General features: G+C 33.7%; 1 protein-coding gene across 2 annotated transcripts; it reads right to left on the reverse strand.

Annotated features, from left to right (window-relative positions):
• Nucleotides 1–276: 276 nt before the first annotated feature.
• Nucleotides 277–25818, reverse strand: LOC117910577 (disease resistance protein RGA2-like). Of its 2 annotated transcripts, XM_034824677.1 has the most exons (3): nt 23529–25818; nt 693–1785; nt 277–540 (listed from the first exon to the last, which is right to left on the reverse strand). In XM_034824677.1, the coding sequence occupies exons 1-3, from the start codon at nt 25392–25394 to the stop codon at nt 479–481; spliced, it is 3021 nt and encodes a 1006-aa protein (XP_034680568.1). In that variant the 5' UTR covers nt 25395–25818; the 3' UTR covers nt 277–478. The 2 variants fall into 2 exon arrangements, with proteins under 2 accessions (XP_034680568.1, XP_034680567.1); XM_034824676.1 differs by lacking the exon at nt 23529–25818 and having other exon boundaries at nt 693–4241.
• Between the last annotated feature and the right edge of the window lie 760 nt (nt 25819–26578).

A 26578-nucleotide genomic window follows, 5' to 3' on the forward strand; every position in this document is an offset into this window, starting at 1 on the left:
AACCTATCTTCGTATCATTCATCGAAAATGCCTATTTTAAATACTATTTTTCTGTTTTAGAAACTGCAAACATGTAATAACTAAAACAAATAAAACAAACATGATCGTGTTTTCATATAAAAAATAAAAAATTAATAAAATTTTCTTAAATAAAATTCACAATATTTATTTTGGCAAGGCCTTATTAGATCTTATTTTTATTAATTTCTAGAACCCTATCCATAAACTTGTCACAGATAAACCCATTTCATCCTTTTCCAAACAATTCTGAACAAATTAATGTAATTGTGCCCAATCCAATATTCAAACATATATATACATAATAGTTTGTTTCATGATCAAAACCTGATAACAGGCAATGAGTTCATTACAAAGAAACTATGGAGAAGTAGTACAAGGAAAAATATCTGTATATAAATTAATCAGCTTTGGACCACTTGCCAGAGTTTGGATATCATGGTACACATGCATCGTTATTTCACATGGATTCATCAGAAAACCTACGGAATTCACAGTCGAATTCTTCATTTCCAGCTAGCACTGCATCAATTATCAAAACCATGCATTTAGGGATCATATCCCATTGTAGTTATGGAAGCAAGAACATTAATAATTAATTGTTTTAAAAAAAATCATAAAAGTAAACAGAATATTGTATGTTCTGTGTACTATTTAAGAAGCAATTCAATTACCTCTCTGGATGTGAGATATTTTGGACCAATCCTCCCCTGTTTCCTCATGGTAACGATCTTGCAGAGTAGGAGAGCCGATGATATTCAGTTCCTGTAGTGAAGTTATCTGGAGAAGGCGCTCGGGCAGGCTTTCCAGCTTGGGGCATTTATATGTGGTCAAGGAGTGGAGATGTGGCATTACTGACCTCCCTTCTTCTTCGTCATCTTCTTCTTTTACTTCCCACTTCTCCCACTCTTCCATATCATTAAAACGGAGGAGCTTCAGCCTTGGGAATGCAGTTGTTGAAGATCCCAAAAACTCACCACCCACGTATTTCAGTCTGTCCATATCCTCTATTCTCAGGCTTTCAAGGAGAGGTAGTTCCCCCAATGGAGGCAAACATGTAACCTGTGCGCAACGCACAATTTCAAGCTTTTTCAATTGGGCCAACGATGAGGCCGCTATCCAACCGGGGAACTCGGTGGCAGGAGAGAGGTGGATACTCAGTTTCTGTAGTGTAGTTATCTGGAGAAGGCGCTCGGGCAGGCTTTCCAGCTTGCGGCAGTTATATGTGGTCAAGGAGTGGAGATATGGCATTACTGACCTCCGTTCTTCTTCTTCTCCTTTTACTTCCCACTTTTCCCACTCAAACATTTGTTTAAAACTGAGGTGCTTCAGCACTGGGAATGCAGTTGGTAAAGATCCCAAAAACTCACCACCCACGTATTTCAGTCTATCCATCCCCTCTATTATCAGGATTTCAAGGAGAGGTAGTTCCCCCAATGGAGGCAAACATGTAACCTGTGTGCAACTCACAATTTCAAGCTTTTTCAATTGGGGCAACGATGAGGCCGCTATCCAACTGGGGAACTCGGTGGCAGCAAAGTAATAACTTATTTTTAGAGACTTCAAGTTTTGATGAGGCTGTAGAGCTTCAACCACACCTTTTGAAGCAGCTGAGGCAAGCCCCCCAAAGCTACTTAGTTCCAAATGATGGAGGTGTTTCTTATTCTTCAATTCTGCTTTGCCAGCCTCCTCTGCATCTTCAAAATCACCTATCCCATTTATCACAAGACCTCCCCTGAGGCTGTTTAAGTTTTTCAGTTCTCCTATTTTGCATGCATCACGTCTAAAAGTTATAGGAAACGCAGGTAATGTCCGAAGTGAGGTCAATCTCCCGATTCCTTTTGGCAACTCCAATACTTGACTGCTGCTGTCCCATTCAAGATGTCTCAGGTTAATTAGTTTTCTCATCCCACGAGGTAGTTTTACTATCAAATTTGAAAGAATTAAAGTTTGCAAATTATATAGATCACAAATTGTTTCTGGAAATTCCCCGTCAAACGAATGATATGATAGATCAAGGAACCTCAGATGTATCAATTTCCCCAAGTTCCTCGGCAGTTCCCCAACAAAATGATTCCCACTTAAGTCTAATGCCCTAAGGCATACCAAATGTTTGAATAAATTAGGTGGGAGTTGAGCAGTAGTGTTAAAATCGACCACCCATGCAGCTAACAATGTGTGCAGATATTTCAAATTATGGAAAGTGCTAGGAAATTGGGCCCCTGGTTTGCCAATTAAGGTTGCATGACGAGCCTTTTGGAAGGAGGAAGCCATCCTCACTTTGTTTTCCTCATCAATCTCCAGAATGAAGCATTCATTCTTGGTCAAATATTGGGCAAGATCATGCACTATATCATGCATCTTGCACGATATTATGTTGCCCTCGTCATCTCTATCAAAATCTTGGAAAAGTGACCGTGACACCAAGTCTTCGAAGTAGTCTCGACCCGTTTTCTCCATCTCCATACTTTCTCTAGAATTGAGATAGCCATTTGCCATCCACAACTTGATCAATCTATCTTTCTCAATGATTTGATCTTTTGGGAAGACAGCACAATATGAGAAGCAGCGTTTAACAGCAGGGGATAAATCATAATAACTCAACAATAAATAAGGGGAAAGACGTTCCTCAATCACATCAAGTTGCCATATTTCATTATTCAAAATACTCTCCCAATCTTCTTCTTTATCACCTTTTAAGCGCATGAGACCCCCTAAAACTTTTGCAGCAAGAGGCAAGCCCCTACACTTGTCTGCTATTTTCCTGCCAATGTTTTCTAGTTCTTCAACTTCTTCTCTCCTCCTTCCTTTAAAGGCTATGTTACTGAACAATGACCAACATAGCTCCTTGGACAATTCTCCCAAGGGGTGCTTGTACGCGGTTCCCATCATTGTAGAAACGTTTTCGTTTCGTGTGGTCACCAAAATTCTACTTCCCGGTGCCCCACCCTTGAGAGAACTCTCTACTTGTTCCCACAATATATAGTTTTCAGTCCAAACATCATCTAGCACAAGTAGGAACTTCTTATCGGCAATAAGTGTGCGAATTATTTGTTGTAAAGCTTCCAGATTTTCGAAACCAGAAGACTCTTTCCGGAGGGCTTCAAGAATAGCCCTAGAAATCCTCATTGGGTCAAAAGGATCAGACACACAGACCCACATCCTTTCATGGAAATAGGCCTTCACCCTATCGTCATTGATTGCTAATTGAGCAAGAGTTGTTTTGCCGATCCCTCCCATCCCAACTATGGAGATGATGTAGAGGGAGGAGCCTTCTTGGGAACTCCCACCCAACAGCTTGTCTATTATAACGTCTATATCTGCATCCCGACCGCAGAACTGGCTAACATCAATTACAGAACTGGTGTTACGACTCTGTGGTTGCTGGATGGTACTAGTGATACGACTCTGTGGTTGCTGGATGGTACTACTTGACACAAATTTGAACTGATGTCTCTCATTTGCAATGGCATGTAGTTGTTTGTTTATGTCCTTAATCTGAAGAGCAATATCATGGCGCAAAGAAACTTGTTTGAAGCAAACAAAAGGGGAGGGAAGGCAGGAACTTATCTTGGGCTTAGGGATGCCAGGGTTTTCAGCTGCAATCTGTAATTTGAGAAGAGCAGTGTTCCACCCATCCACCACGTCATCCATCTGGTAGGAGATGTCCTCGAGCCTTTCTATCCAAAGTTTTACAACTTCTTCGCTGAACTGTCTCTTCTCTGCGTTTGCAAGAACAGCTCTGATGGTCTGGAGATTGCGATTTAGGTTGTCCACCTCGCTTTCGACACCCACCACCAGTGTAACTTGTTGATGAATCTGTTGTTCCAAGACTGAAGCCAATCGCTCCAGCACGATAGAAACAAGAGCATCCGCCATAAGGGTTGATGAATAAGGTGGGGTTGATGAATCAAAGTAATGGACAGATACAACTAAGATCGATGGAGAGAAAGGATGTGGAGCTTTGGCGAGCTTAATTATGTTCCCTTCAATAGAATGGAAGAAAGGTATGAACGGATTACTTTAAAATGACATTTCTGTATGACCACACCTTCATGAATATGCTGTTCAACAACGGAAGTTAAGCGTTCCAGCACAATAGAAACACGAGGGCATCAGCCATGAGGGGGGTGAAGAAGGTGGGATTGATGAATGAAGAGGAATAGAGGATGAATAAAGGCAAGTGAGATGGAGGGATCAGATTTGCAGCTTCGGTGAGTTTAGTCATGGGTCTATCCTTTTGTAGGACGGTGGGGCCGAAGGGATGCATTATTGAAGAAGGTGGGATTGATGAATGGAGGATGAATGGTCTATCCTTCTGTAGGACGGTGGGGGCCAGAGGGATGCATTATTGAAGAAGGTGGGATTGATGAATGGAGGATGAATGGTCTATCCTTCTGTAGGACGGTGGGGCCGGAGGGATGCATTATTGAAGAAGGTGGGATTGATGAATGGAGGATGAATGGTCTATCCTTCTGTAGGACGGTGGGGGCCAGAGGGATGATTATTGAGTGAAAAAGGTGGGATTGACGAAAGGAGAGGACCGGCGGATGAATAAAGACGAGTGAGAAGGAGAGGTAAGATTTGCAGCTTTAGTGAGTTTAGTCATGGGTCTATCCTCTTGTAGGACGGTGGGGCCAGAGGGATGCATTATTGAGTCAAAAAGGTGGGATTGACGAATGGAGAGGACCGGCGGATGAGTAAAGATGAGTGAGATGGAGAAGTAAGATTTGCAGCTTTAGTGAGTTTAATTATTGTCTATCCTTCTGTAGGAGGGTGGGGCTGGACCAGAGGGATGCATTATTGAAGCTTTAGGAGCTACTTTATTTGAATTGTTGGGCTTTTTGGAGGCTTGCTTTTTACAGGATGTATTATTTGAGGCTAGTGGGTTACTTTATTTGAATCATCAAGGCTCAAGGCTTGCTTTATGTGTATTATTGAGGCTTAGTGGGGTTACTAAATAATCATATATAGCTTTGAATCAAATTCCAGATAAATTAATTCTATTATCTGACTGAATATTCATCATATTAACATAGCCTTAATTTAATTACTTATGGCTCCTTACAATTGGACTAATTAGTAATTAGTTCAAAGTCTCCATTCACCATACTTGATAAATTTAACAAAATAATTCATATTTCTTATTAAATATATACAATTCATTTTTCACAAGTAAGGAGCAACTTATTAGTGCAACAATTAAAGCAAAACAAAGTCCATCAAATTAATAGGAAATGCTACCAATTTAAAAAGAGTAATCCACCACCCTAATAATAATTCATACACTATCACATGTCACATGTCACATGTCAAAAAATAAAAAATAAAAAATAGATTAAAATTTGATGAATTGTTTTTATTTTTTATTTCAAAGTCATTTTATTTATTTTAATTTATTGATATAAAGATTAAATAATTTAAAAATACATAAGTTTCTAATTAGTTTTAATTATATTTAATTTTCTTTGATATTTTTTATAAATAGTCAAATATGAGAAAATCATTTTCCTTTATATATTTCTTTTTCATTAGTATTTTTCAAGAACCAAACATAATCTAAATCAATTAAAAATTATGTAAATTTGTGCCTTTCTGCAAGTTCTCACCACTTTTTTGAAGAAAGGTTGAGATCATTATATTTTATTTATTTATTTTTATCCTTGTGTATAAATTTGTGCTATTATGCAAGTTTTCACCATTGAACTCCTTACTCACATTCTTTTGTTTAATAATAATAGTAATAGTAATAATAAACAAAATAAATAGACAAATATATGTTATTATAAACAAGTTGAAATAAGTGAAATTATGATTAGAATACATATAATGTGACCAAAGTGTGGAAGTCATGACAATGGTACAAAATATATGATTAATGTATTATGGTAAAAAATTTGTGACATAGATGTGAAAAAGTAAGCAATGTACAAAAAAAAAATATATGACTAGGGTACAAAGAATGTGATTGAAGTAATAAAATATACTTAAATGAGTTACATTACTTAGGTATGAAAATTTTGATCAAAGTATTAAGGTATAAAAAATGTGATTGGGTACTTGTTGGAAAAGTCAAATGGTTCTAGTCTCCAGTAGTTGTCCTAGACTTTAGGAAAGTTGTTTTTTTTGTTATACTACTTTGTTGTTGTACGTGGCCTACTTTGACCTAGTCTTTAGTAGTAAGTTTGAGTCTGTTGCAGTTTGTTATCAAGTCTCAGGTTTGTTAGTAGTGGAGCACTTTCTTAGGACTTAGTGGGTAGTGTATGCATGATCCTATTTTCATGCTGCAACAGTTCCTATTTTCTTGGTCTTATCCTTCTGTGTATGAGCCTATTTAAAGGCTGTTTGGTTTATCAATAAAGTGTGAGCAGATTAGTAAATAGTCTCTGCTTTCCAGTTATTATTGTTGTCTTTCTCTTTTTCAATTTGTAACAGTGGTATCAGAGCCACCAAGTGAAAAGTGAGATAGAGAGTGGGTATAGCCGCAGCTCTGTATTTGTTTTCCGTTTTGCAGCAGCATAGGAGAACGATGGCTTTAGACACTTTTGTGCAGCCAGCTATTCCACGTTTTGATGGTCATTATGACCATTGGAGCATGCTCATGGAGAATTTTTTGAGGTCCAAAGACTACTGGCCAGTTGTGGTTTCTGGAGTAGCAGAACCAGCAGAAGGGGTGGTGCTGACAGATGTGCAGAAAATGGAGCTCGAAGCACTGAAGCTGAAAGATCTCAAGGCAAAGAATTATTTTTTCCAAGCTATTGATCGCTCAATATTGGAAACCATTCTTTGCAAGGACACCGCCAAGCATATTTGGGATTCCATGAAGAAGAAATACCAAGGTACAGCAAGGGCTAAGAGGCAGCAGCTTCAAGCACTTCGCTCGGACTTCGAAATGCTTCGAATGAAGTCAGGAGAATCAGTTACAGACTATTTTTCAAGAACGATGGCAATCATTAACAAGATGAGGATCCATGGCGACAAGACAGAGGATGTTCTCATTGTTGAGAAGATTCTTCAATCCTTGACACCAAAATTTAATTTTGTTGTCTGTTCGATAGAAGAAGCTAATGATGTTGATTCATTGTCAATTGATGAATTACAAAGTTCTTTGTTGGTTCATGAGCAAAAAATAAACCAACGGGTGAAAGAGGAACAAGCATTGAAGGCCTTATCCGAAACTCACTTTACACAAAGTAGAGTTGATAGAGAACGAGGTCGAGGCAGAGGTCGAGGTAGAGGAGGCAGGCACAACACTGATCGTGGCAACCAACATCACCATCAGCACCAAGAAAATCAATTTCAAGGAAGAGGAAGAGGACGTGGAGGCCATCAGTCAACATCTTATATACCAAGGCCCGTAGACAAGTCCAACGTTGAATGCTACAAATGTCACGGGTATGGTCATTATCAATCTGAATGTCGAACTAATTTGAATAGACAGAATGGAGAAAGAACTAACTTTGCAGAAAAAGAAGAAGAGGTGTCTCTTTTGATGGTGTGTCATGTGAAGGAAGAGACTCAACAAGATATGTGGTATTTAGACACTGGCTGCAGTAACCACATGTGTGGAGATAAGAAGTTGTTCTTTGAGATGGACGAATCTTTCCGCAACTCTGTGAAGTTCGGTGACAACTCCATGGTTGCTGTTATGGGAAAAGGAAAGGTAGCTTTCCAAACCAAAGGAAACACCACCCACACTATCTCTAATGTCTTTTTTGTGCCAGATTTAAAGACCAACTTGCTTAGTGTGGGTCAGCTGCAAGAAAAGGGTTACGAGATTTCTATCAAAGATGGAGTATGTCTTATTCAAGATGCAAAGTTGGGATTAATTGCTCAAGTTAACATGACGACGAATCGTATGTTCCCTCTTTATCTCCACAACACCACTCATTCATGTTTCTCGGCAAAGTTAAAGGATGCAGCCTGGCTATGGCATTTTCGCTATGGTCACCTAAACTTTGGTGGTTTGAAGACTCTACAGCAGAAGAATATGGTGATTGGTCTTCCTCAAATTACAGCTCCTTCTGCAGTCTGTGAAGAATGTGTTGTTAGCAAACAACACCGTAATCAATTCCCACAAGGGAAATCATGGAGGGCAAAGGCTGCACTAGAGCTCGTTCATTCCGACATTTGCGGGCCCATAACTCCTTGCTCTAATGGAGGCAAGAGATATGTACTTACTTTCATTGATGATTTTAGTCGCAAAAGTTGGGTTTATTTTTTGCAAGAGAAGTCCGAAGCCTTTCTAGCTTTTAAAAGCTATAAAGCGCTAGTTGAGAAAGAAGTTGGCAGTCCCATAAAAATTCTTCGCACAGATCGCGGTGGAGAATATAACTCACATGAATTTGCAAATTTTTGTGAGACTCATGGAATCAAGCGGCAACTTACTGCAGCTTACACGCCCCAGCAAAATGGAGTTTGCGAGATGAAAAATCGCACTATTATGAATATGGTGCGAAGCCTTTTGTCAAGAAGTGGAGTTCCAAAAAGCTTTTGGCCTGAAGCAGTAAATTGGAGTATTCATATTTTGAACAGAAGTCCTACTCTTGCTGTTCAGAATATGACACCAGAGGAAGCATGGAGCGGTCGAAGACCAGTGATTGATCACTTCAAAATTTTCGGGTGTGTTGCATATGCCCATATTCCAGATCAGAAGAGGAAGAAGTTGGATGACAAGGGAGAAAAATGTATTTTTCTTGGTCTTAGTGATCAGTCAAAAGCTTATAAGCTCTACAATCCTTACACTAAGAAAATACTTATCAGTCGAGACGTTGTTTTTTATGAAGATCAGATCTGGGATTGGAGCAAAAATGAAGTTGGAAAACCAATTCCAACTAGTTTTGATGGTGATGAAGCCAACCAGTCGCAGCAACACCTTGCTCCAGCAACTGGCGCAGTTGAGTATCCTCAAAATGAAACTTCTGTAGCCTCTGAAGTCACTCCAACAGTACCAGAAGCAGCAGCTGAATCACGTTCTCATCGTGTTCGAAGGAGGCCAGCATGGATGTCAGATTATGAGGTAACCGGAATTGATCAATCTGACGACCCACTCACTCATTTTGCTCTATTTTCAGATTGTGATCCTGTAGTGTTTGAGAGTGGCTGTCAAAGAATCAAAATGGCGAGAGGCTATGGATGCTGAAATTGCAGCCATCGAAAAGAATGACACTTGGGAGTTATCTGATCTTCCAGAAGGGTACAAAACAATTGGTGTGAAGTGGGTGTACAAGACAAAGCTGAAGGAGAATGGTGAAGTCGACAAGTACAAGGCACGCTTGGTGGCCAAGGGCTATAAGTAAGAGTTCGGTGTTGATTACAAAGAAGTCTTTGCTCCGGTTGCAAGGCATGACACAATCAGATTGGTGATCGCATTGGCAGCTCAAAACTCATGGCCTATCTTTCAGTTGGACGTGAAATCGGCATTCCTCCATGGTGATTTGAGTGAAGAGGTATTCATTAATCAACCTCCTGGTTATGTGAAACTTGGCAATGAGCATAAAGTGTATAAGTTAAAAAAGGCTCTATATGGATTAAAACAAGCTCCAAGGGCTTGGTATAATCGTATAGAAACTTATTTTTTGAAGGAAGGATTTCAAAAATGTCCTTATGAACATACACTTTTCATAAAAGTTGGAGACAGAGGTAAAATGCTCATTGTCTGTTTATATGTGGATGACTTGATTTACACTGGAAATGATAGTGCCATGTTTGAAAGTTTTAAGAAGTCCATGATGTTTGAATTTGAGATGTCTGATCTTGGCATGATGCATTATTATCTTGGCATTGAAATGATGCAATCTTCTACTGGAATTTTTATTTCTCAAAAGAAGTACGTAGGAGAAATCTTGGACAGGTTTCAGATGAAGGATTGTAATCCTGTGAATACACCATCTGAGTTTGGCTTAAAGCTAAACAAAGATAATGGAGGAAAGAGGGTTGACAACACTTTTTACAAGCAGATTGTAGGGAGTTTAATGTACTTGACTACAACAAGACCTGATATAATGCATGCTGTAAGTGTCATTAGTAGGTACATGGAGTGTCCTACTGAGATTCATTTCTTGGCTGCAAAAAGAATTTTCCGGTACTTGCAAGGTACTAAGGAGTTTGGGCTGTTCTACAAGAAGGGAGAAAAATCAGATTTGTATGGCTTCACAGATATTGATTATGCAGGAGATTCAGAGGATCGGAAAAGCACATCTGGGTATGTTTTCATATTGGGTACAGGAGCTGTTTCATGGTCATCGAAAAAGCAACCAATCGTCACTTTATCAACCACAGAAGCTGAGTTTGTTGCTGCCACTTCATGTGCCTGTCAAGCTATATGGCTAAAGAAAATTCTCAGATAGCTGCAGTTTAAAGAGGATGGGCCTACTCTCATTTATTGTGACAACAGTTCAGCAATAAAGCTCTCAAAGAATCCTGTTCTTCATGGTCGAAGCAAGCATATAGATGTGAAGTATCATTTCTTAAGGGACCTCACGAATGATGGAGTTATTAGTCTTATTTATTACAGGAGTGAAGACCAGGTTGCTGATATTTTAACAAAGTCTCTCAAGTTGGCTGCGTTTCAAAAGCTAAGAAGGATGCTTGGTGTTTGCACTTTAGATAATCCAATTTGAGGGAGGGAGCTTCAAAGACCTTCACTAAACTGAATGTTGAAACATCAGTTTAAGGGAGGGATTGTTGGAAAAGTCAAATGGTTCTAGTCTCCAGTGGTTGTCCTAGTCTTTAGGAAAGTTGTTTTTTTTGTTATACTACTTTGTTGCTGTACGTGGCCTACTTTGGCCTAGTCTTTAGTAGTAAGTTTGAGTCTGTTGCAGTTTGTTATCAAGTCTCAGGCTTGTTAGTAGTGGAGCACTTTCTTAGGACTTAGTGGGTAGTGTATGCATGATCCTATTTTCATGCTGCAACAGTTCCTATTTTCTTGGTCTTATCCTTCTGTGTATGAGCCTATTTAAAGGCTGTTTGGTTTATCAATAAAGTGTGAGCAGATTAGTAAATAGTCTCTGCTTTCCAGTTATTATTGTTGTCTTTCTCTTTTTCAATTTGTAACAGTACTAAGGTATTGAAAAATATAATTAAGGTATTAAGGTATAAAAAAAATGTTTTTTAAGTACAAAAAAATGTTTTTTAAGTACAAATAATGTAACTAAAGTACTCAAGTACAAAAAATATGATATAAGTATGAATAATGTGAAAATGTTTTTAAAAATGTGATCTAAACACGAATAACCAATTTAATTATGAGAAATGTGACTATCGTGTGAAATATGTTGACTAATGTATAATAAGGTACAAAAATTGTTGCCAAGGTACCGAGACTAAAAGTATGATCTAGTTACAAATAATGTAACCAATTACTGTTATATTATGAAGTTTGAATTAATTTTATTGTGTTGTGCAAAAGATGTTGGGGGTTAAGTTTGGAAGAGTTTAAGGGGCCAACATCCCTTGGAATTTTTTATTTATTATTTTTTTTTTTTTATTGAATGACGAGTTTGCTTTTATTACATTTGATTATTGTATTCTTGAGTTTTAGTGCACTTTGTAGATGTAAGGATCATATTGATCATCGAATCATATTAAAAATCTTGTATTTTCTTTATATCTACTTGTGTGAGTAGTTTGATTAACTATTACAAAACATATTACTAACTTATCAAAAAATGTGAGAAAGGTACTAAGGTACAAAAAATATGATTAAGGTACAAATAATGTGATGAAATTATAATATATATGACTAAGGTATGCTAAGCTAAAAAAAATATAACCAAGGTAATTAGGTATAAAAAAGTATGTTTTAGGTATTAATATTAATGTAACTGTGATGGAAAGAATATGAACTAGGTACTGAGGTACAAAAAAGGTGACCTAGCTATTAAGATATAGAAAAAAAAAAAGCAATGTAGGTATAAAAATGTTATCAAATCGTTAGAGTATGAACGTTATTACCTAAATACAACAATGTTAGTAATAACTAAGATATGAAATATGTGACTAAAATATTAAGATACAGATAATATTACTTGAGTACAAAGAAGATGAACAGGGTACAAAAATATAACTAAGGTATATAGAATGTGATTAAGATACAATAGTACAAAAAATTATACTTAAGCATGAAAAATGCAATTGAAATATGAAAATATGAACCTTCAACTTTGTTATATTTTTTTCATCACTTCATCTTTAACATACTAATTAAGTTACATATTTTTTCAACTTTTCATTCATCTTCTTACAAAAATAATTTAATAACAAAGATAAATAATTAATTTATGTGCTCAATATAATCTATTTAATTTTGATAAGAATTAGATATAATATATTGAACCAATTTTTATCTTAATCGATTATTTTATTTATCAAGTTACAAAATTGTGTAAAATTTCTTTTCAAAATAATAATTGATTAATTAATTAATAGTTGTAAAGTTCTATTCTTCAAAAAAATATATAATCCAACTCATTTAAATTTCTTCTTTTTGTTTTATTCAATTTTTAATCAATTTTTATTTTATTTTATTTTATCTTTTGGTTAATAACAACAATAAATTATTGATGCAACCATATAGCATGGGGCCGAAGCACAATGCTTGGGTACCAAAGTTTGGCCAATTTGAGCTTCAAAAAGAAATTTAAATCTGAAAAAGTAAATTCTTTTTCATACTTTAAAATTTTAAATAACTTTTAGAAACTATTAAATATTTGAGAATTATTTTATTCTATATCATACTGTAGACCCCCTTTGGTGGAAAAAGGCCCAGGGGGGAAGTGATTTCTCAAGGACTTCTCATTCTATTTTAGAAGGGGTAGGGGACCCCCGGCGGCTGACTGATGGACCCCTTCTCTAGGCACGGACGTGCAACTGCAGGGGGGCGGTTGCAAGCCCATGCTAGCTGATGCATGAACAGGAGGGTGGGTGATGGTTTGCTGAGGAAGAAAAAAACGGAAGAAAAAACGGAGGAAGAAAGAAATGAGGGGGGAGGTTTTTTTGGCAAGTCTGCAGGGGGATCCCAGGAGAGCAAAAGGAGAGAAAAAAAAAAAACAGAGGACTAGAGGTACATACGGGGGTGTTTTCTTTGCTCATTTTGGCTAGAGAGGAGCTCTCCCAAGTGCGGTATTGTGGATTTTTATTGTTCATGTTTCTGATTACATTGTTATTCATGCATATTTCTTGTTACTTCTTTTAGCTTTCATTTGCTACTCAGATGTGACTATTCTGCTATTCTCTCATTCTCTTTGTTTTTTTGTTTGGGGCTACCATGCGTATGGGTTCATCCAAATCATGTTAATGCTCTCGTTCATGGCCCACGGATTCACATATGAAAATGAGGTTCCATAAGTTTGCATTTTGTTTTTTTTTCTTTTTTTTCTTTCTCTGTTTCTTCCTTGGGGACACGAGGACTTCTTCTCCTTCTTTTTGTGGGACTGGTCTCGGCTCGGAGGGATGTGAGGAGGTTTTGAGAGAGAGAGAGGGAGTTGTAGGAAGAACTAGCCGCAAGCTTGAGAGAAAAGATGAGCATGAGGGCAGATCTGGAACTGATAACATGGACGACGTTTCCGGAAATGATCAGGTTGCTGCTGACAACCCACCAAGGAAGAAGAGATACCACCGACACGCTCTTCGGCAAATCCAAGAATTTGAAGCATTGCTCCAGGAGTGTCTTCATCCTGGTGAAAAGCAAGGGTTGAGACTCCGCAAAAGGCTTTGCTTGGAGACTAGGCAAGTGAAGTTCTGGTTCCAAAATCGTCGCACTCCCTGTTATTCCAGTTCTTGGTGATAATCTGAAGCTTGAGGTAGAAAGGTTGAAGAAAGAGAAGAAGTTGTCCTTTGCATTGTCACCGGGGCGTTTTTTTTTTCTTTTACCACTCAAACGTCTTCTTATTCTCTCTCATGCGTAATACCCATATTTTTCCTTGACTTTTCCCCCACTCAAATATCCTTCCATCCTCTCTCTTATGCATGCAGCCACATGTTTTGCTCCCAAACCTATTTAATATGTGGGGACCACATGTTTTGCTCTCAAATCTCTTAAATATATGGTGGTCCCGGTGATTTTCTTTTCTTTGCCATCAAACCACTCCTAATAACAAAGCCACAACTTATATTTTAATATTATTACTTATGTCTCCGTATTTTAATATCCAACCAAAAATCTCAATTCTAAATCTAATTTTCAAAATCTCAATTTTCATTTAATTCCCAAAATTCAACTTCCACATTTATTTGTTTAATTACCATTATTATTATAATTATTACTATTGTTACTGTTATTATCATTATTTTATCCATTTATTTATTTTTAAATTCCATTCTCAAATTTTATTTATTTATTTATTTTTAAATTCCATCTTTTAAACAATTTTCATAATTGAAGTTTCAATTTTAAAAAAAATCCCAATATTCGCATTCATTATTTAATTATTATTTTCGTTTTTATTATTATTCTTTTTATTTATTCATTTATTTATTCTTAATAATTTCATCTTTAAACAATTCTTTAAAATTCCAATTTTTAAATTTAATTCCAATTTTCGAAATTCCAATTTTTATATCAATTTATTTAATCATTATCACTTTATTCATTTATTTATTTGTTTTCCAATTTTCGAACTTAATTTCTAATTTCCAAAATTCTAATTTCTTTCAAATTTAATTCCCAAAATTTCAATTCTTAAATTTAATTCCCAAAATTCCAATTTTCAAATTTAATTCCCAAAGCTCTAATTTTCAAATAAATTCCAAAAATCCAATTTTCACTTGAACAATTTTAATTCTACTCTGATTCTCAAACCTTATGTTTTTCTTGGTTTTGCATAAGCAAGAATAATGAATTTTCATAATTCCAAAATAATGGAATTTGTGAGATTAATTCATGCAAGATCAATCGGGCTTTGGTGGGGGCCCCACATACATGATTTTATGATCGATTGATTGGTTGATTTGATTGTTATTCATTTCTGATTTATTCTGCTCTATGACATACTCGAAATTATTCCTTAATTGTGCATTAACCTCACTTTTTGATAGCGTATTGAGGATCGTTGCCCAGGTACATATCTACTTACATTCTGGTCATTTTCTGTGCATGCTCTGACTCTCATACATGCATAATCATTCTGGGTATTCATTGATTTATTCATCAATTGCCATGATTGCTTCATTTTATTAGTAGAGACCCGTTTTTAGAGACTTAGAGGGGTGCTACGGTCTCTACCGTACCTTCCCGATAAGTAACCTGACCCCCGAACCCGATCTGGTTTTTCACAGACCACATTTTCCGAAACAATGAGTCACACTTAGGGTTTTTCTTTCTTATTTCGATTACCCTTTAAAAATAAAACAAAAATAAGTGGCGACTCCAAGTCATTTTCAAATAATCAATAAAAAGTCAATTTTTCAAATAAAAATCGAGCTCGCCATCGAGTGGGAAACGCATGAGTCGAAATGCGGGGTCCACACATACTTACTTTTATTTTATTTTTTAAAAATGGAAAATAAAAAGTGCATCTAAAACAATATCTTAATTTTATTTTTGTTAACTTTTTAATAGATTATTAAATACTAAAAAATTATAATTTTCTTATTTCAATGATACCCATTTTAAATCCACCCGGAAGTATAAATACTTCCTTATCATTTATACATGGTTCTTGCTTTTTCTTTTTATTTCTTCCTTCTTTGCTACCCTTTTTGTATTGGCTTGGTCGTCAAAACCAAGGAGGCATATGTATTCTAGTAGGCGCATGTGTGTAGAAAGGCCGACCACTACATAAGGTAAAAGACTACAACTACAAGCCAAGCCGGAGCGACTTCCTCCTATTCTCATTGGAACAATAAAACGATGAACAAAGACTCTTACTTTCATTTTTTTTAATAGAAATTTTGATGAAATATATCTACATTATATGTTTCTCATTTTTTTTTTACCAACCTGATTTCTTGTATATGTTTTAAGATCTCTAGTTTCACTTGTCAACGTTTTTCTTTTGAAAAATGTTTCTTTCACCAACTTACTTTATCGTAGTTTATTACCTTATCAGGTAATATATAGTACCCTAGTAATCTCAAATAATTCATTGAAAAAAATATAGTAATAATAAATTAGCATCTTCAATTATTTTCCAAAGTATTATTTGACAATGTTTTTTAAAACAGAGAATAAAAAATAATTTTATGTTATTTTTTGAAAATAAAGGTGTTTGCCAAGTTGTTTCTTAAAAAAATTATTACAAAGAAAATGTTTTTAAAATTAATTGTCTAGTTTTATTTTGTAAAAAATTATAAATTTAATTTATATTAATATAAAATCAAATTCAAGTTAATTCTTATTAAAATTAAAAAAATAGAATTATATATGAATTAAAGATAAATAACTTTTAAATTATTAAAAAATATTTTTATTCTAATGAAACAAAAATTATTATGAAATAAAAATAATTTTGGTATTTATTTTTAATACAAGTTAAAATAGTGGTTCAATTTATTTATTTATTTTCTATTTGGCAACACAAAAAAATATTGAATTTAAAAACAAAAAAAAGGAAAAAAGGAAAAACCAACAACAAACCAAGTGTAGTGATATATACAAAATAATAATTCATGTCCAGAAAAAAAAAAAAGAAAAAGAAAGGGAAACAATCATTTGCTACTCTTTTTCCTTTTTCTACTTCTTGCTACCTCCTTTTAATTTACTAATTTTAAAAAGGGCATAGACGTATAGATTATATTGTTATATTATGTGCATAGATGTATAAATTATATTGTTATATTCTTTCTCATTGATGGATGCTTCCCACACCAGTATAGAGAAAACAAGATTAATCATGAATTGAGATCATCTTAGATGTGTCCAAACCTTACCTCTTTTAAATCTGCTACCAAGTGTGAATACTACCCCTCTTTCATCAATTATTTACGTTTCAAAGATGGGAAAAAATTGGTCATGATAGATAATTTTCTCCTATTTTGATAATAATAAAAAAGAAAAAAAAATTGAAAATGTTAAGGTAAAAAAAGAAGAAAATTCCTAACTTAGGTTTTTTGGACGCATTTTCTATTTTTTATTTTAAAAACAAAAAATAGTATGTAACATCAAAACTTTTCCACAAACAAAATGGATATAATTAATGTTTTAATGAGGAAGCTTTACAAAACTGAAGACCTACTTATAGAAGATTTGTGGTTAGCCATTGGATTTGAAGACACAAGTGAACGAATGAATAGGTGACTAAGGAGAAGAACACTACAAAATAAGAAATATGATGGAAAATGAACTTTATAGTAGAACAATTTCATAGTGATAACTAGTAAATGAACATTATGATGGAAAAAACTTTGTGAGATAGGGAAAATGAGGTAGAAGAACGACATAATTATAAATATAAGAAAAATGAGTTTGTGGATATATTAATTATTGTATCATCTCATATTCTGATCGGTTCTACCTTTTCATTATTGAGAAGTCCAGAGCATCTTTTGCTGTCATACTTTTTTTTTCTTTGCATATAGATGGTTAATCAAACTCGGATATTTACTCAAATTAAGCGATTAATAGAGTTTCAGTAAAAAATATTTCCTAATTTCTTTCTCTTTTTTTTTTTAATGAATTCTAGATGCATTAAAGATTATGTAAATTTATGCTATTGTTCAAGTCCTCACCACCTGTTTGAAGAAAGGATTATAATATAATGACATTTTTTGTTTACATTTTTTTTTCTTGTACAAACTGTGCTATTTTGCAAGTTTTCACCATTGGATTTCTTACTCATATTTTTTTTTAATAATAAAATAATAAATTAGTGAAATTATGACCAGAATATAAATAATGTAACCAAAGTATGAAAGGCATGGCAATGATACAAAAAAAGTAAATTACAAAATATGTGAGTAGGGTACAAAATATGTAATAAGGGTAAGAAGAATGTGATTGAAGTACTAAGGTACGAGAAAAAGATCACTTAGATGATTAATGTGTTAGGTATAAAAAATTTAATCAAGGTATTTAAGTATAAAAAAATTATGATCTAAGTATAAGAAATTGTAACCAAGTTAACGTTATAAATCATGTTACAAAGGTACCATGGTATGAAAAATATAATCAAGATATTAGGCACAAAAAATATTATCTAAGTGTGAATAATGTGATTAAAATATTAAGGTAAAAAAATATGATCTAGTTACGAATGATATGACCAAGTTACAAAACATGTAAACAAAATGTTAGCGTATAAAAAATATGATTGAGGTGCACATAACCAATTTATGAAAAATATGACTAAGATATAGAATATATTGACTGAGTATACTAAGGTTGTAAAGTATGATTAAGATGTTAAGGCATACAAAATATGATCTACATACGAATAATGTGACCAAGTTACAAAACATGTGACTAATGGATGAAAAATGTGAGTTAAGGCATCAAGATACAGAAAAAAAAAAATGATCTAGGTATAAATAATTTGATCAAATTATAAACAACATAACTAAGATATAAAATGTGACTAAAGTACTAAAATACAAAAAAAAATATAGCCAAGGTAATAAGGTATTAAAAAAATATGTTCTAGGTATAAATATTAATGTAACTAGGATAGAACATGACATAGTTACTAAATTAGAAAAGAATGACATAGGTACAAGATATGAAAAAAACAACTTCAATGTTACCTAGATGCAACAAATGTTAGTAGTGTAAAAAAAAATTACTAAGATATGAACTATATGAATAAAGACAAAGATACGGATAATATAACTTAAGTATAAAGAAGAAGACTTGGAGTACAAAAATTGTGATTAAGGTACAAAAATATGACCTAAGTATTAGGATATGAAAAATATAAGTACAAAAATGTGACTTAGGTATGAAGAATATAATCAATATATATATATATATATATATAAAGTGATTGAAATATGTATATAAAGTGATTGAAATATGAAAAATGTCTTTAAGGAATTAAAAATGTGACAATAGTATTTATGTATAAAATTTGTAATATGAATACAAAAAGTATAAACAAAGTATATAGATATAAAGACTATTAAGAATATATTATGGTATTTTCTTGACATATTAATATTAATATTGCACAAAATAAATAAAAGAATATCACATCAAATTAACAAGACCTTCAACTTGAGCATATTTTTTTCATCACCAAAATGAAATTTATCTTTAGCATACTTATTAAGTTATAAAAATTTTCAATTTTTCATTATTCTTACAAAACAATTTAATAAGGAAGATAAATAAATTAATTTATATGCTCAGCATAATTTATTTAACTTTGATAAGTAATAAATATAATATATTTAATTATTTTTTATCTTAATTTATTGTCTTGTTTATCAAATTATAAAATTATATAAAAATTTGTAAAAAAAAAAAATTACTTTTAATTATTTTCAATTTTTTATGTAAAATGTATATAACCCAACTCATTAAAAATTTCTTTGTTTTATTTTATTAACTTTCTAATTGATTTTTTATTTTTTTTATTTTATCTTTTGATTAATACGTAACAATAAATTATTGATGCAAAGTTTGACCATTTTTATAATTACTCTAAAAATTTTTGAATTTAAAATATTAAAATTGATTTATACTTTAAATTTTTAAATAATTTTTAGAAATTATGAAGTCTTTAAGAATTATTGTATATTATGTGTGACTTATTTTTGGGTTTTTATTTTTGAAAATAGAAAACAAGAAGTGGATTTAAACAATATCTTAATTTTATTTTTCTCAACTTCTTAATGGATTATTAAATAACACAAAATTATAATTTTGTATTCTTTCTTTATTTTCCATTTTTCTCTCCATTTTTGCTTCTTCGAATTTTCCAATAATCAAACACAAACTTGAGCATCTTGTTCTCCTACATGGTTTAAGACGGTTTTGTGAGAATTTGTTTTCATTTTATTTTTTAAAATGTCATTCTTTAGGTTATAAAGTAAGGTATTTTATTATTTAATATTTTATGTTGGGTGACAAAGTAGTCAAAAGTTGACGATAAAGTAGAAAAAGTACCCAAAATCCAACCATTTTTATAAGGTAGCATCCACTTTCCTTTCTTCCTTGTTGTGTTGAGAATAGCCTATTTTATTTGAAATGATAATTACTAAAGAATGACTTATTTGATTCACATTACTACAACAAAATATTTCCAATGAAGCCTGTTTTAAATCCACCCGCAAAAGGTGGTGGAGCCAACAATTTAGCTCGGGGGTGGGAGAGGGGCAACCTTTGAAATAAATATGGGTCTTACCCCAATGGTTCAGACTTGTCATTATTATGGGAACAATAACAATGAGTCCTCTTATTGTAAGAAGTATATATATATTTAACATTTTTAGGGGGTAGGGTGTGTCGCGAGTGTGAATGCTTCTCTTTTATCGTTTGTAGATAGTTCTTGCATTTTCTATTTATCTCTTCTTTCTTTACAACTCAACACCAAAACAACGAACATTCTTCTTTCACTTTCAGTTTTTTTTAGAATGTAAACATTGATGGAAAATAACCCTTTTATCTACATTATACATTTTTTTTTTTTCTTTTCAATCTCTTAGCTTTTACATATTCTAAGATCTCTCTAGTTTCACCATTAAAGTTTTTCTTCTGAAAAATGTTTCTTTCCCCATCTTACTTTATCATAGTTTTATCACTTTTTATGTAGATATAAAATAAAGATTAAAATTTACCTTTTATTTCTATCTATATATATTCACTTTTTTTCCCCTTTAACCGTCACTTTATCATATTTTTAGTTTATAAAAAAACACAATGAGTTGTAGCTTAACTAATATGCCTTCAAAGTTCAATTTGTTAATGTGATTATACTCACTTAACTTATTTTCCTCAATTATATATATATTAAATAACTTTAAAATACATAATTTTTTAACTAATTTAATTATATTTCTTTTTTTCGTATTTTTTATAGTCAAACTATTTTCCTTAAGCTATATTTGGTTCCCAGAAAGTATAAAGGAAAGAAAAAAATACTAAGAAAAATGATTTTTTCATGTTTGATTTCACCATAAAATTGTTTAAAGAAAATTAAATATAATTAAAATTAATTAGAAATTTATACATTTTAAAATTATTTAATCTTTATGTAATTAAGGAAATTAAGTGAAATGAGTTTGAAGAAATATATAAAAATAATTTATTGATTTTGAATCTATTTTTTATTTTTCTTCATTTTTCTTTCTTCTATTTTTTCTCTCTATTTTCTTTTTCTTATATTTTCCCTCGAATTTTCCAAGTACTAAGCATAGCATTAATATTTTTTTTCTTCACTTACTTCTTTTTGAATACCAAATAAGTCTAAGGAAGAAATTTAGTATATCGTGATGGAGAAGAGGAAAAGAAGTAGCATTTGCAATAAAGATAGAATTCTAGAGTTTAATATAAAATCAATAATACGAATGATAAATTTTACTTGCAGATTGGAACCCCATGGAGTCAATATTACTAATCGAGAAGGCTTGAAAATTAACAACTTGGGCAAAGAGGAAAAATAAAATAAAATACAATGTTGTCAAATTTGTCAAGTAGTTGAAGAAATTAAAACATTGGATCAAATGAGATTTGAAATATTCAATGAAATAATATAAGTCTAGGTATAAGTATGATATGTAAAAGAATATATAAATATAAAAATAATTCAGATTTAAAAAGAATAAGAATTTTAGATAATGAGTAGTTTGAAATTGTGCGATGTAGAATGAGCGAACTTGCCCATATACAAATAGCTAAAAAAAACAATATATATATACACGGAGGATTTTAATAACAATTAACTTATAGTTGATTTAATAATGATTTTAAGAAGCGTTTTTAAACTAAAAAATATTTTTGAAAAAAAAAATTAGGTGTTTGACAAAATTTATGAAACGCTTTTAATAGTGGTGGCCATAATTCCCATGATGCAAAAAAATTGTAAACTAGATATAACTTATAGCCTAACAATTTTTTAAACCTATCTTCATATCATTCATTGAAAATGCCTATTTTAAATACTATTTTCTGTTTTAGAAACTGCAAACATTTAATAACTAAAACAAATAAAATGAACATGATCGTGTTTTCATATAACAAATTAAAAATTAATAAAATTTCCTTAAATAAAATTCACAATATTTATTTTCACAAGGCCTTAATAGATCTTATTTTGATTAATTTCTAGAAGCCTATCCTTAAACTTGTCACAGATAAACCCATTTCATCCTTTTCCAAACAACTCTGAACAAATTAATGTGATAGTGCCCAATCCAATATTCAAACATATATACATAATGGTTTGTTTCATGATCAAAACCTGATAACAGGCAATGAGTTTATTACAAAGGAAACTATGGAGAAGCGGTAGAAGGAAAAATATCTGTATATAATTAATCAGATTTGGACATCTTGCAGGAGTTTGGATATTATAGTACACATGGATCATTATTTGACCTGGATTCATCAGAAAATTCAGTGGAATGATAAAAAAATAAAATAAAATTATTTGTCTGATCTCTTGGGAGCATTATAGTAGACTTCTTCCAGCATGAGATGCGCTCTTTTGGACTGGGGGAGTCAAGCTTTCACTGCATCAATTATCAAAACCATGCATTTAGGGATCACATCCCATGGTAGTTATGGAAGCAAGAACATTAATAATTAATGGTTTTAAAAAAATCATAAAAGTAGACAGAATATTGTATGTTGTGTGTACTAGTGAAGTAGCAATTCAATTACCACTCTGGAGGGCATACAGCTAGAGCGATGTCATCATCAGTGGTTAACACCAAACCTTTCGGATGTGAGATATTTTGGACCGATCATTCCCTGTCTCCTCATGGTAAAGATCTTGCAGAGTAGGAGAGAGGCGGATACTTAGTTCCTGTAGTGGAGTTATCTGGAGGAGGCGCTCGGGCAGGCTTTCCAGCTTGGGGCATGCAATTGTGATCAGGGAGTGGAGACACGGCATTACTGGCCTCCATTCTTCTTCATCATCTTCTTCTTTTACTTCCCACTTCTCCCACTCTTCCATATTATTAAAACTGAGGTGCTTCAGCTTTGGGAATGCAGTTGTTGAAGATCCCAAAAACTCACCACCCACGTATTTCAGTCTCTTCATATGCTCTATTATCAGGCTTTCAAGGAGAGGTAGTTCCCCCAATGGAGGCAAACATGTAACCTGTGCGCAATACACAATTTCAAGCTTTTTCAATTGGGCCAACGACGAGGCCGCTATCCAACTGGGGAACTCGGTGGCAGCATTGTAATGACTTATTTTCAAAGTCTTCAAGTTTTGATGAGGCTGTAGAGCTTCAGCCACACCTTTTGAAGCAGCTGAGGCAAGCCGCCCAAAATCCTCTAGTTCCAAATGATGGAGGTGTTTCTTATTCTTCAATTCTGCTTCGCCAGCCTCCTCTGCATCTTTCACATTAGCTATCCCACTTATCACAAGATCTCCCCTGAGGCTGTTTAAGTTTTTCAGTTCTCCTATTTTGCATACATCACGTCTAAAATGATCTCCAATTATAGGAAACCTAGTTAATGTCCGAAGTGAGGTCAATCTCCCGATTCCTTTTGGCAACTCCGATACTTCACTGCCGTACAATTCAAGATGTCTCAGGTTAATTAGTTTTCGCATCCCCTGAGGTAGTTTTTGAAGGAGATGACATCCAAAAACATCTAAAGTTTGCAAATAATATAGATCACAAATTGTTTCGGGCAATTCCCTCAAACTCCAATTATTTGATAGATTAAGGTACCTCAGATGTATCAATTTCCCCAAGTTCATCGGCAGTTCCTCCAAAAAATTATTCACACTCAAGTCTAATGCCCTAAGGCATACCAAATGTTTGAATAAATTAGGTGGGGAGCGTTGAGCAGTAGAGTCCAAATTGACCATACGTGCAGCAAACAATGTGTGCAGATATTTCAAATTATGGATAGTGCTAGGAAATCCAGCCCATGGTGTGCTAATTAACGTTGCATGACGAGCCTTTTGGAAGGAGGAAGCCATCCTCACTTCCTTTTCATCATCAATCTCCAGAATGAAGCATTCATTCTTGGTCAAATATTGGGCAAGATCATGCACTATATCATGCATCTTGCACGATATTATGTTGCCCTCATTATCTCTATCAAAATCTTGGAAAAGTGACCGTGACACCAAGTCTTCAAAGTAGTCTCCACCTGTTTTCTCCATCTCTATGCTTCCTCTAGAATTGAGATAGCTATTTGCCATCCACAACTTGATCAATCTATCTTTACTAATGATTTGATCTTTTGGGAAGACAGCACAATATGAGAAGCAGCGTTTAACAGCAGGGGATAAATCATAATAACTCAACAATAAAGGAGTGGAAAGATGTTTCTCAATCACATCAAGTTGCCATATTTCATTATTGAAAATACTCTCCCAATCTTCTTTATTATCTTTTAAGCGCATGAGACTCCCTAAAACTTTTGCAGCAAGAGGCAAGCCCCTACACTTGTCTGCTATTTTCCTGCCAATGTTTTCTAGTTCTTCAACTTTTTCTCTACTCCTTCCGTAAAGGGCTATGTTACTGAACAATGACCAACATTGCTCCTTGGACAATTTCCCCAGGGGGTGCTTGTACGTGGTTCCCATCATTGTAGAAACGTTTTCGTTTCGTGTGGTCACCAAAATTCTACTTCCCGGTGCCCCACCCTTGAGAGAACTCTCTACTTGTTCCCACAATTCATAGTTTTCAGTCCAAACATCATCTAGCACGAGTAGGAACTTCTTATCGGCAATAAGTGTGCAAATTTTTTGTTGTACATCTTCCAGCTCATGGAAACCAGAAGACTCTTTCCGGAGGGCTTCAAGAATAGCCCTAGAAATCCTCATTGGGTCAAAAGGATCAGACACACAGACCCAGATCCTTTCATGGAAATAGGCCTTCACCCTATCGTCATTGTATGCTAATTGAGCAAGAGTTGTTTTGCCGATCCCTCCCATCCCAACTATGGAGATGATGTAGAGGGAGGAGCTTTCTTGGGAACTCCCACCCAACAGCTTGTCTATTATAACATCTATATCTGCATCCCGACCGCAGAACTGGCTAACATCAATTACAGAACTGGTCATACGTCTATGTGGTTGCTGGATGGTACTACTTGACACAAAATTGAACTGATTTCTCTCATTTGCAATGGCATCTAGTTGTTTTCTTATGTGCTTAATCTTAATACCAATATCACAGCGCAAAAGAACTTGTTTGAAGCAAACACAAGGGGAGGGAAGGCAGGAACTTATCTTGGGCTTAGGGATGCAAGGGTTTTCAGCCCCAATCTGTAATTTGAGAAGAGCAGTGTTCCACCCATCCACCACGTCATCCATCTGGTAGGAGATGTCCTTGAGCCTTTCTAACCAAACTTTTACAAGTTCTTCGCTGAACTGTCTCTTCTCTGCGTCTGCAAGAACAGCTCTGATGCTCTGGAGCGTGCTTTTTAGGTTGTCCACCTCGCTTTCGACACCCACCACCAGTGTAACTTGTTGACGAATCTGTTGTTCCAAGACTGAAGCCAATCGCTCCAGCACGATAGAAACAAGAGCATCCGCCGTAAGGGTTGATGAATAAGGTGGTTGATGAATCAAAGTAATGGACAGATACAACTAAGATCGATGGAGAGAAAGGATGTGGAGCTTTGGCGACCTTAATTATGTTCCCTTTAATGGAATGGAAGAGAGGTATGAACGGATTACTTTAAAATGGCATTTCTGTATGACCACACATTCATGAATCTGCTGTTCAATAACGGAAGTTAAGCGTTCCAGCACAAAAAAGAAAAAAAGAAAAAAAAAAGAGGGGGGGTTTAAGAAGGTGGGATTGATGAATGAAGAGGAATGGAGGATGAATAAAGGCGAGTGAGATGGAGGGATAAGATTTGCAGCTTTAGAGAGTTTAGTTATGGGTCTATCCTTTTGTAGGACGGTGGGGCCATTATCTGACTGAATGTTCAGCATATTAATATAGCCTTAATTTAATTACTTATAGCTCCCTACAATTAGACTAATTAGTAATTAGTTCAAAGTCTCCATTCACCATGCTTAATAAATTTAACAAAATAATTCATATTTCTTATTAAATATATACAATTCATTTTTCACAAGGAGCAACTTATTAGTGCAACAATTAAAACAAAACACAGTCCATCAAATTAATAGGAAATGCTACCAATTTAAAAAGAGTAATCCACCACCCTAATAATAATTCATACACTATCACATGTCACATGTCAAGAAATAAAAAATAGATTAAAATTTGATAAATTATTTTTTTATTTTCTAGTTCAAACTTATTTTATTTATTTGAATAAAAAAAATTAATGATTTATAATAAAATCATATTTAAAATTTTATTCTTTTAAACTCTTTATTCCCTATTTAAACAACTAATAGATATTTATTGATATATATATATATATATATATATATATAAGACTTCAAATTATCTTTGGAAATTAATGTCCAAAATCTAAATTAGTTGTTCCATGGATGAATTCTATGCCCTAAATCTTGAA

Source organism: Vitis riparia, unplaced genomic scaffold, assembly GCF_004353265.1.
Source record: "Vitis riparia cultivar Riparia Gloire de Montpellier isolate 1030 unplaced genomic scaffold, EGFV_Vit.rip_1.0 scaffold782_pilon_pilon, whole genome shotgun sequence".
Classification (NCBI taxonomy): Eukaryota; Viridiplantae; Streptophyta; class Magnoliopsida; order Vitales; family Vitaceae; genus Vitis; species Vitis riparia.

Coding starts and splice junctions, on each gene's coding strand:
- LOC117910577 (XM_034824676.1), bottom strand. CDS start 3,897: ATGGCGGATGCTCTTGTTTCTATCGTGCTGGAGCGATTGGCTTCAGTC. Junction 541..692: donor AATATCTCACATCCAGAGAG/GTAATTGAATTG, acceptor TAATTGATGCAG/TGCTAGCTGGAAATGAAGAA.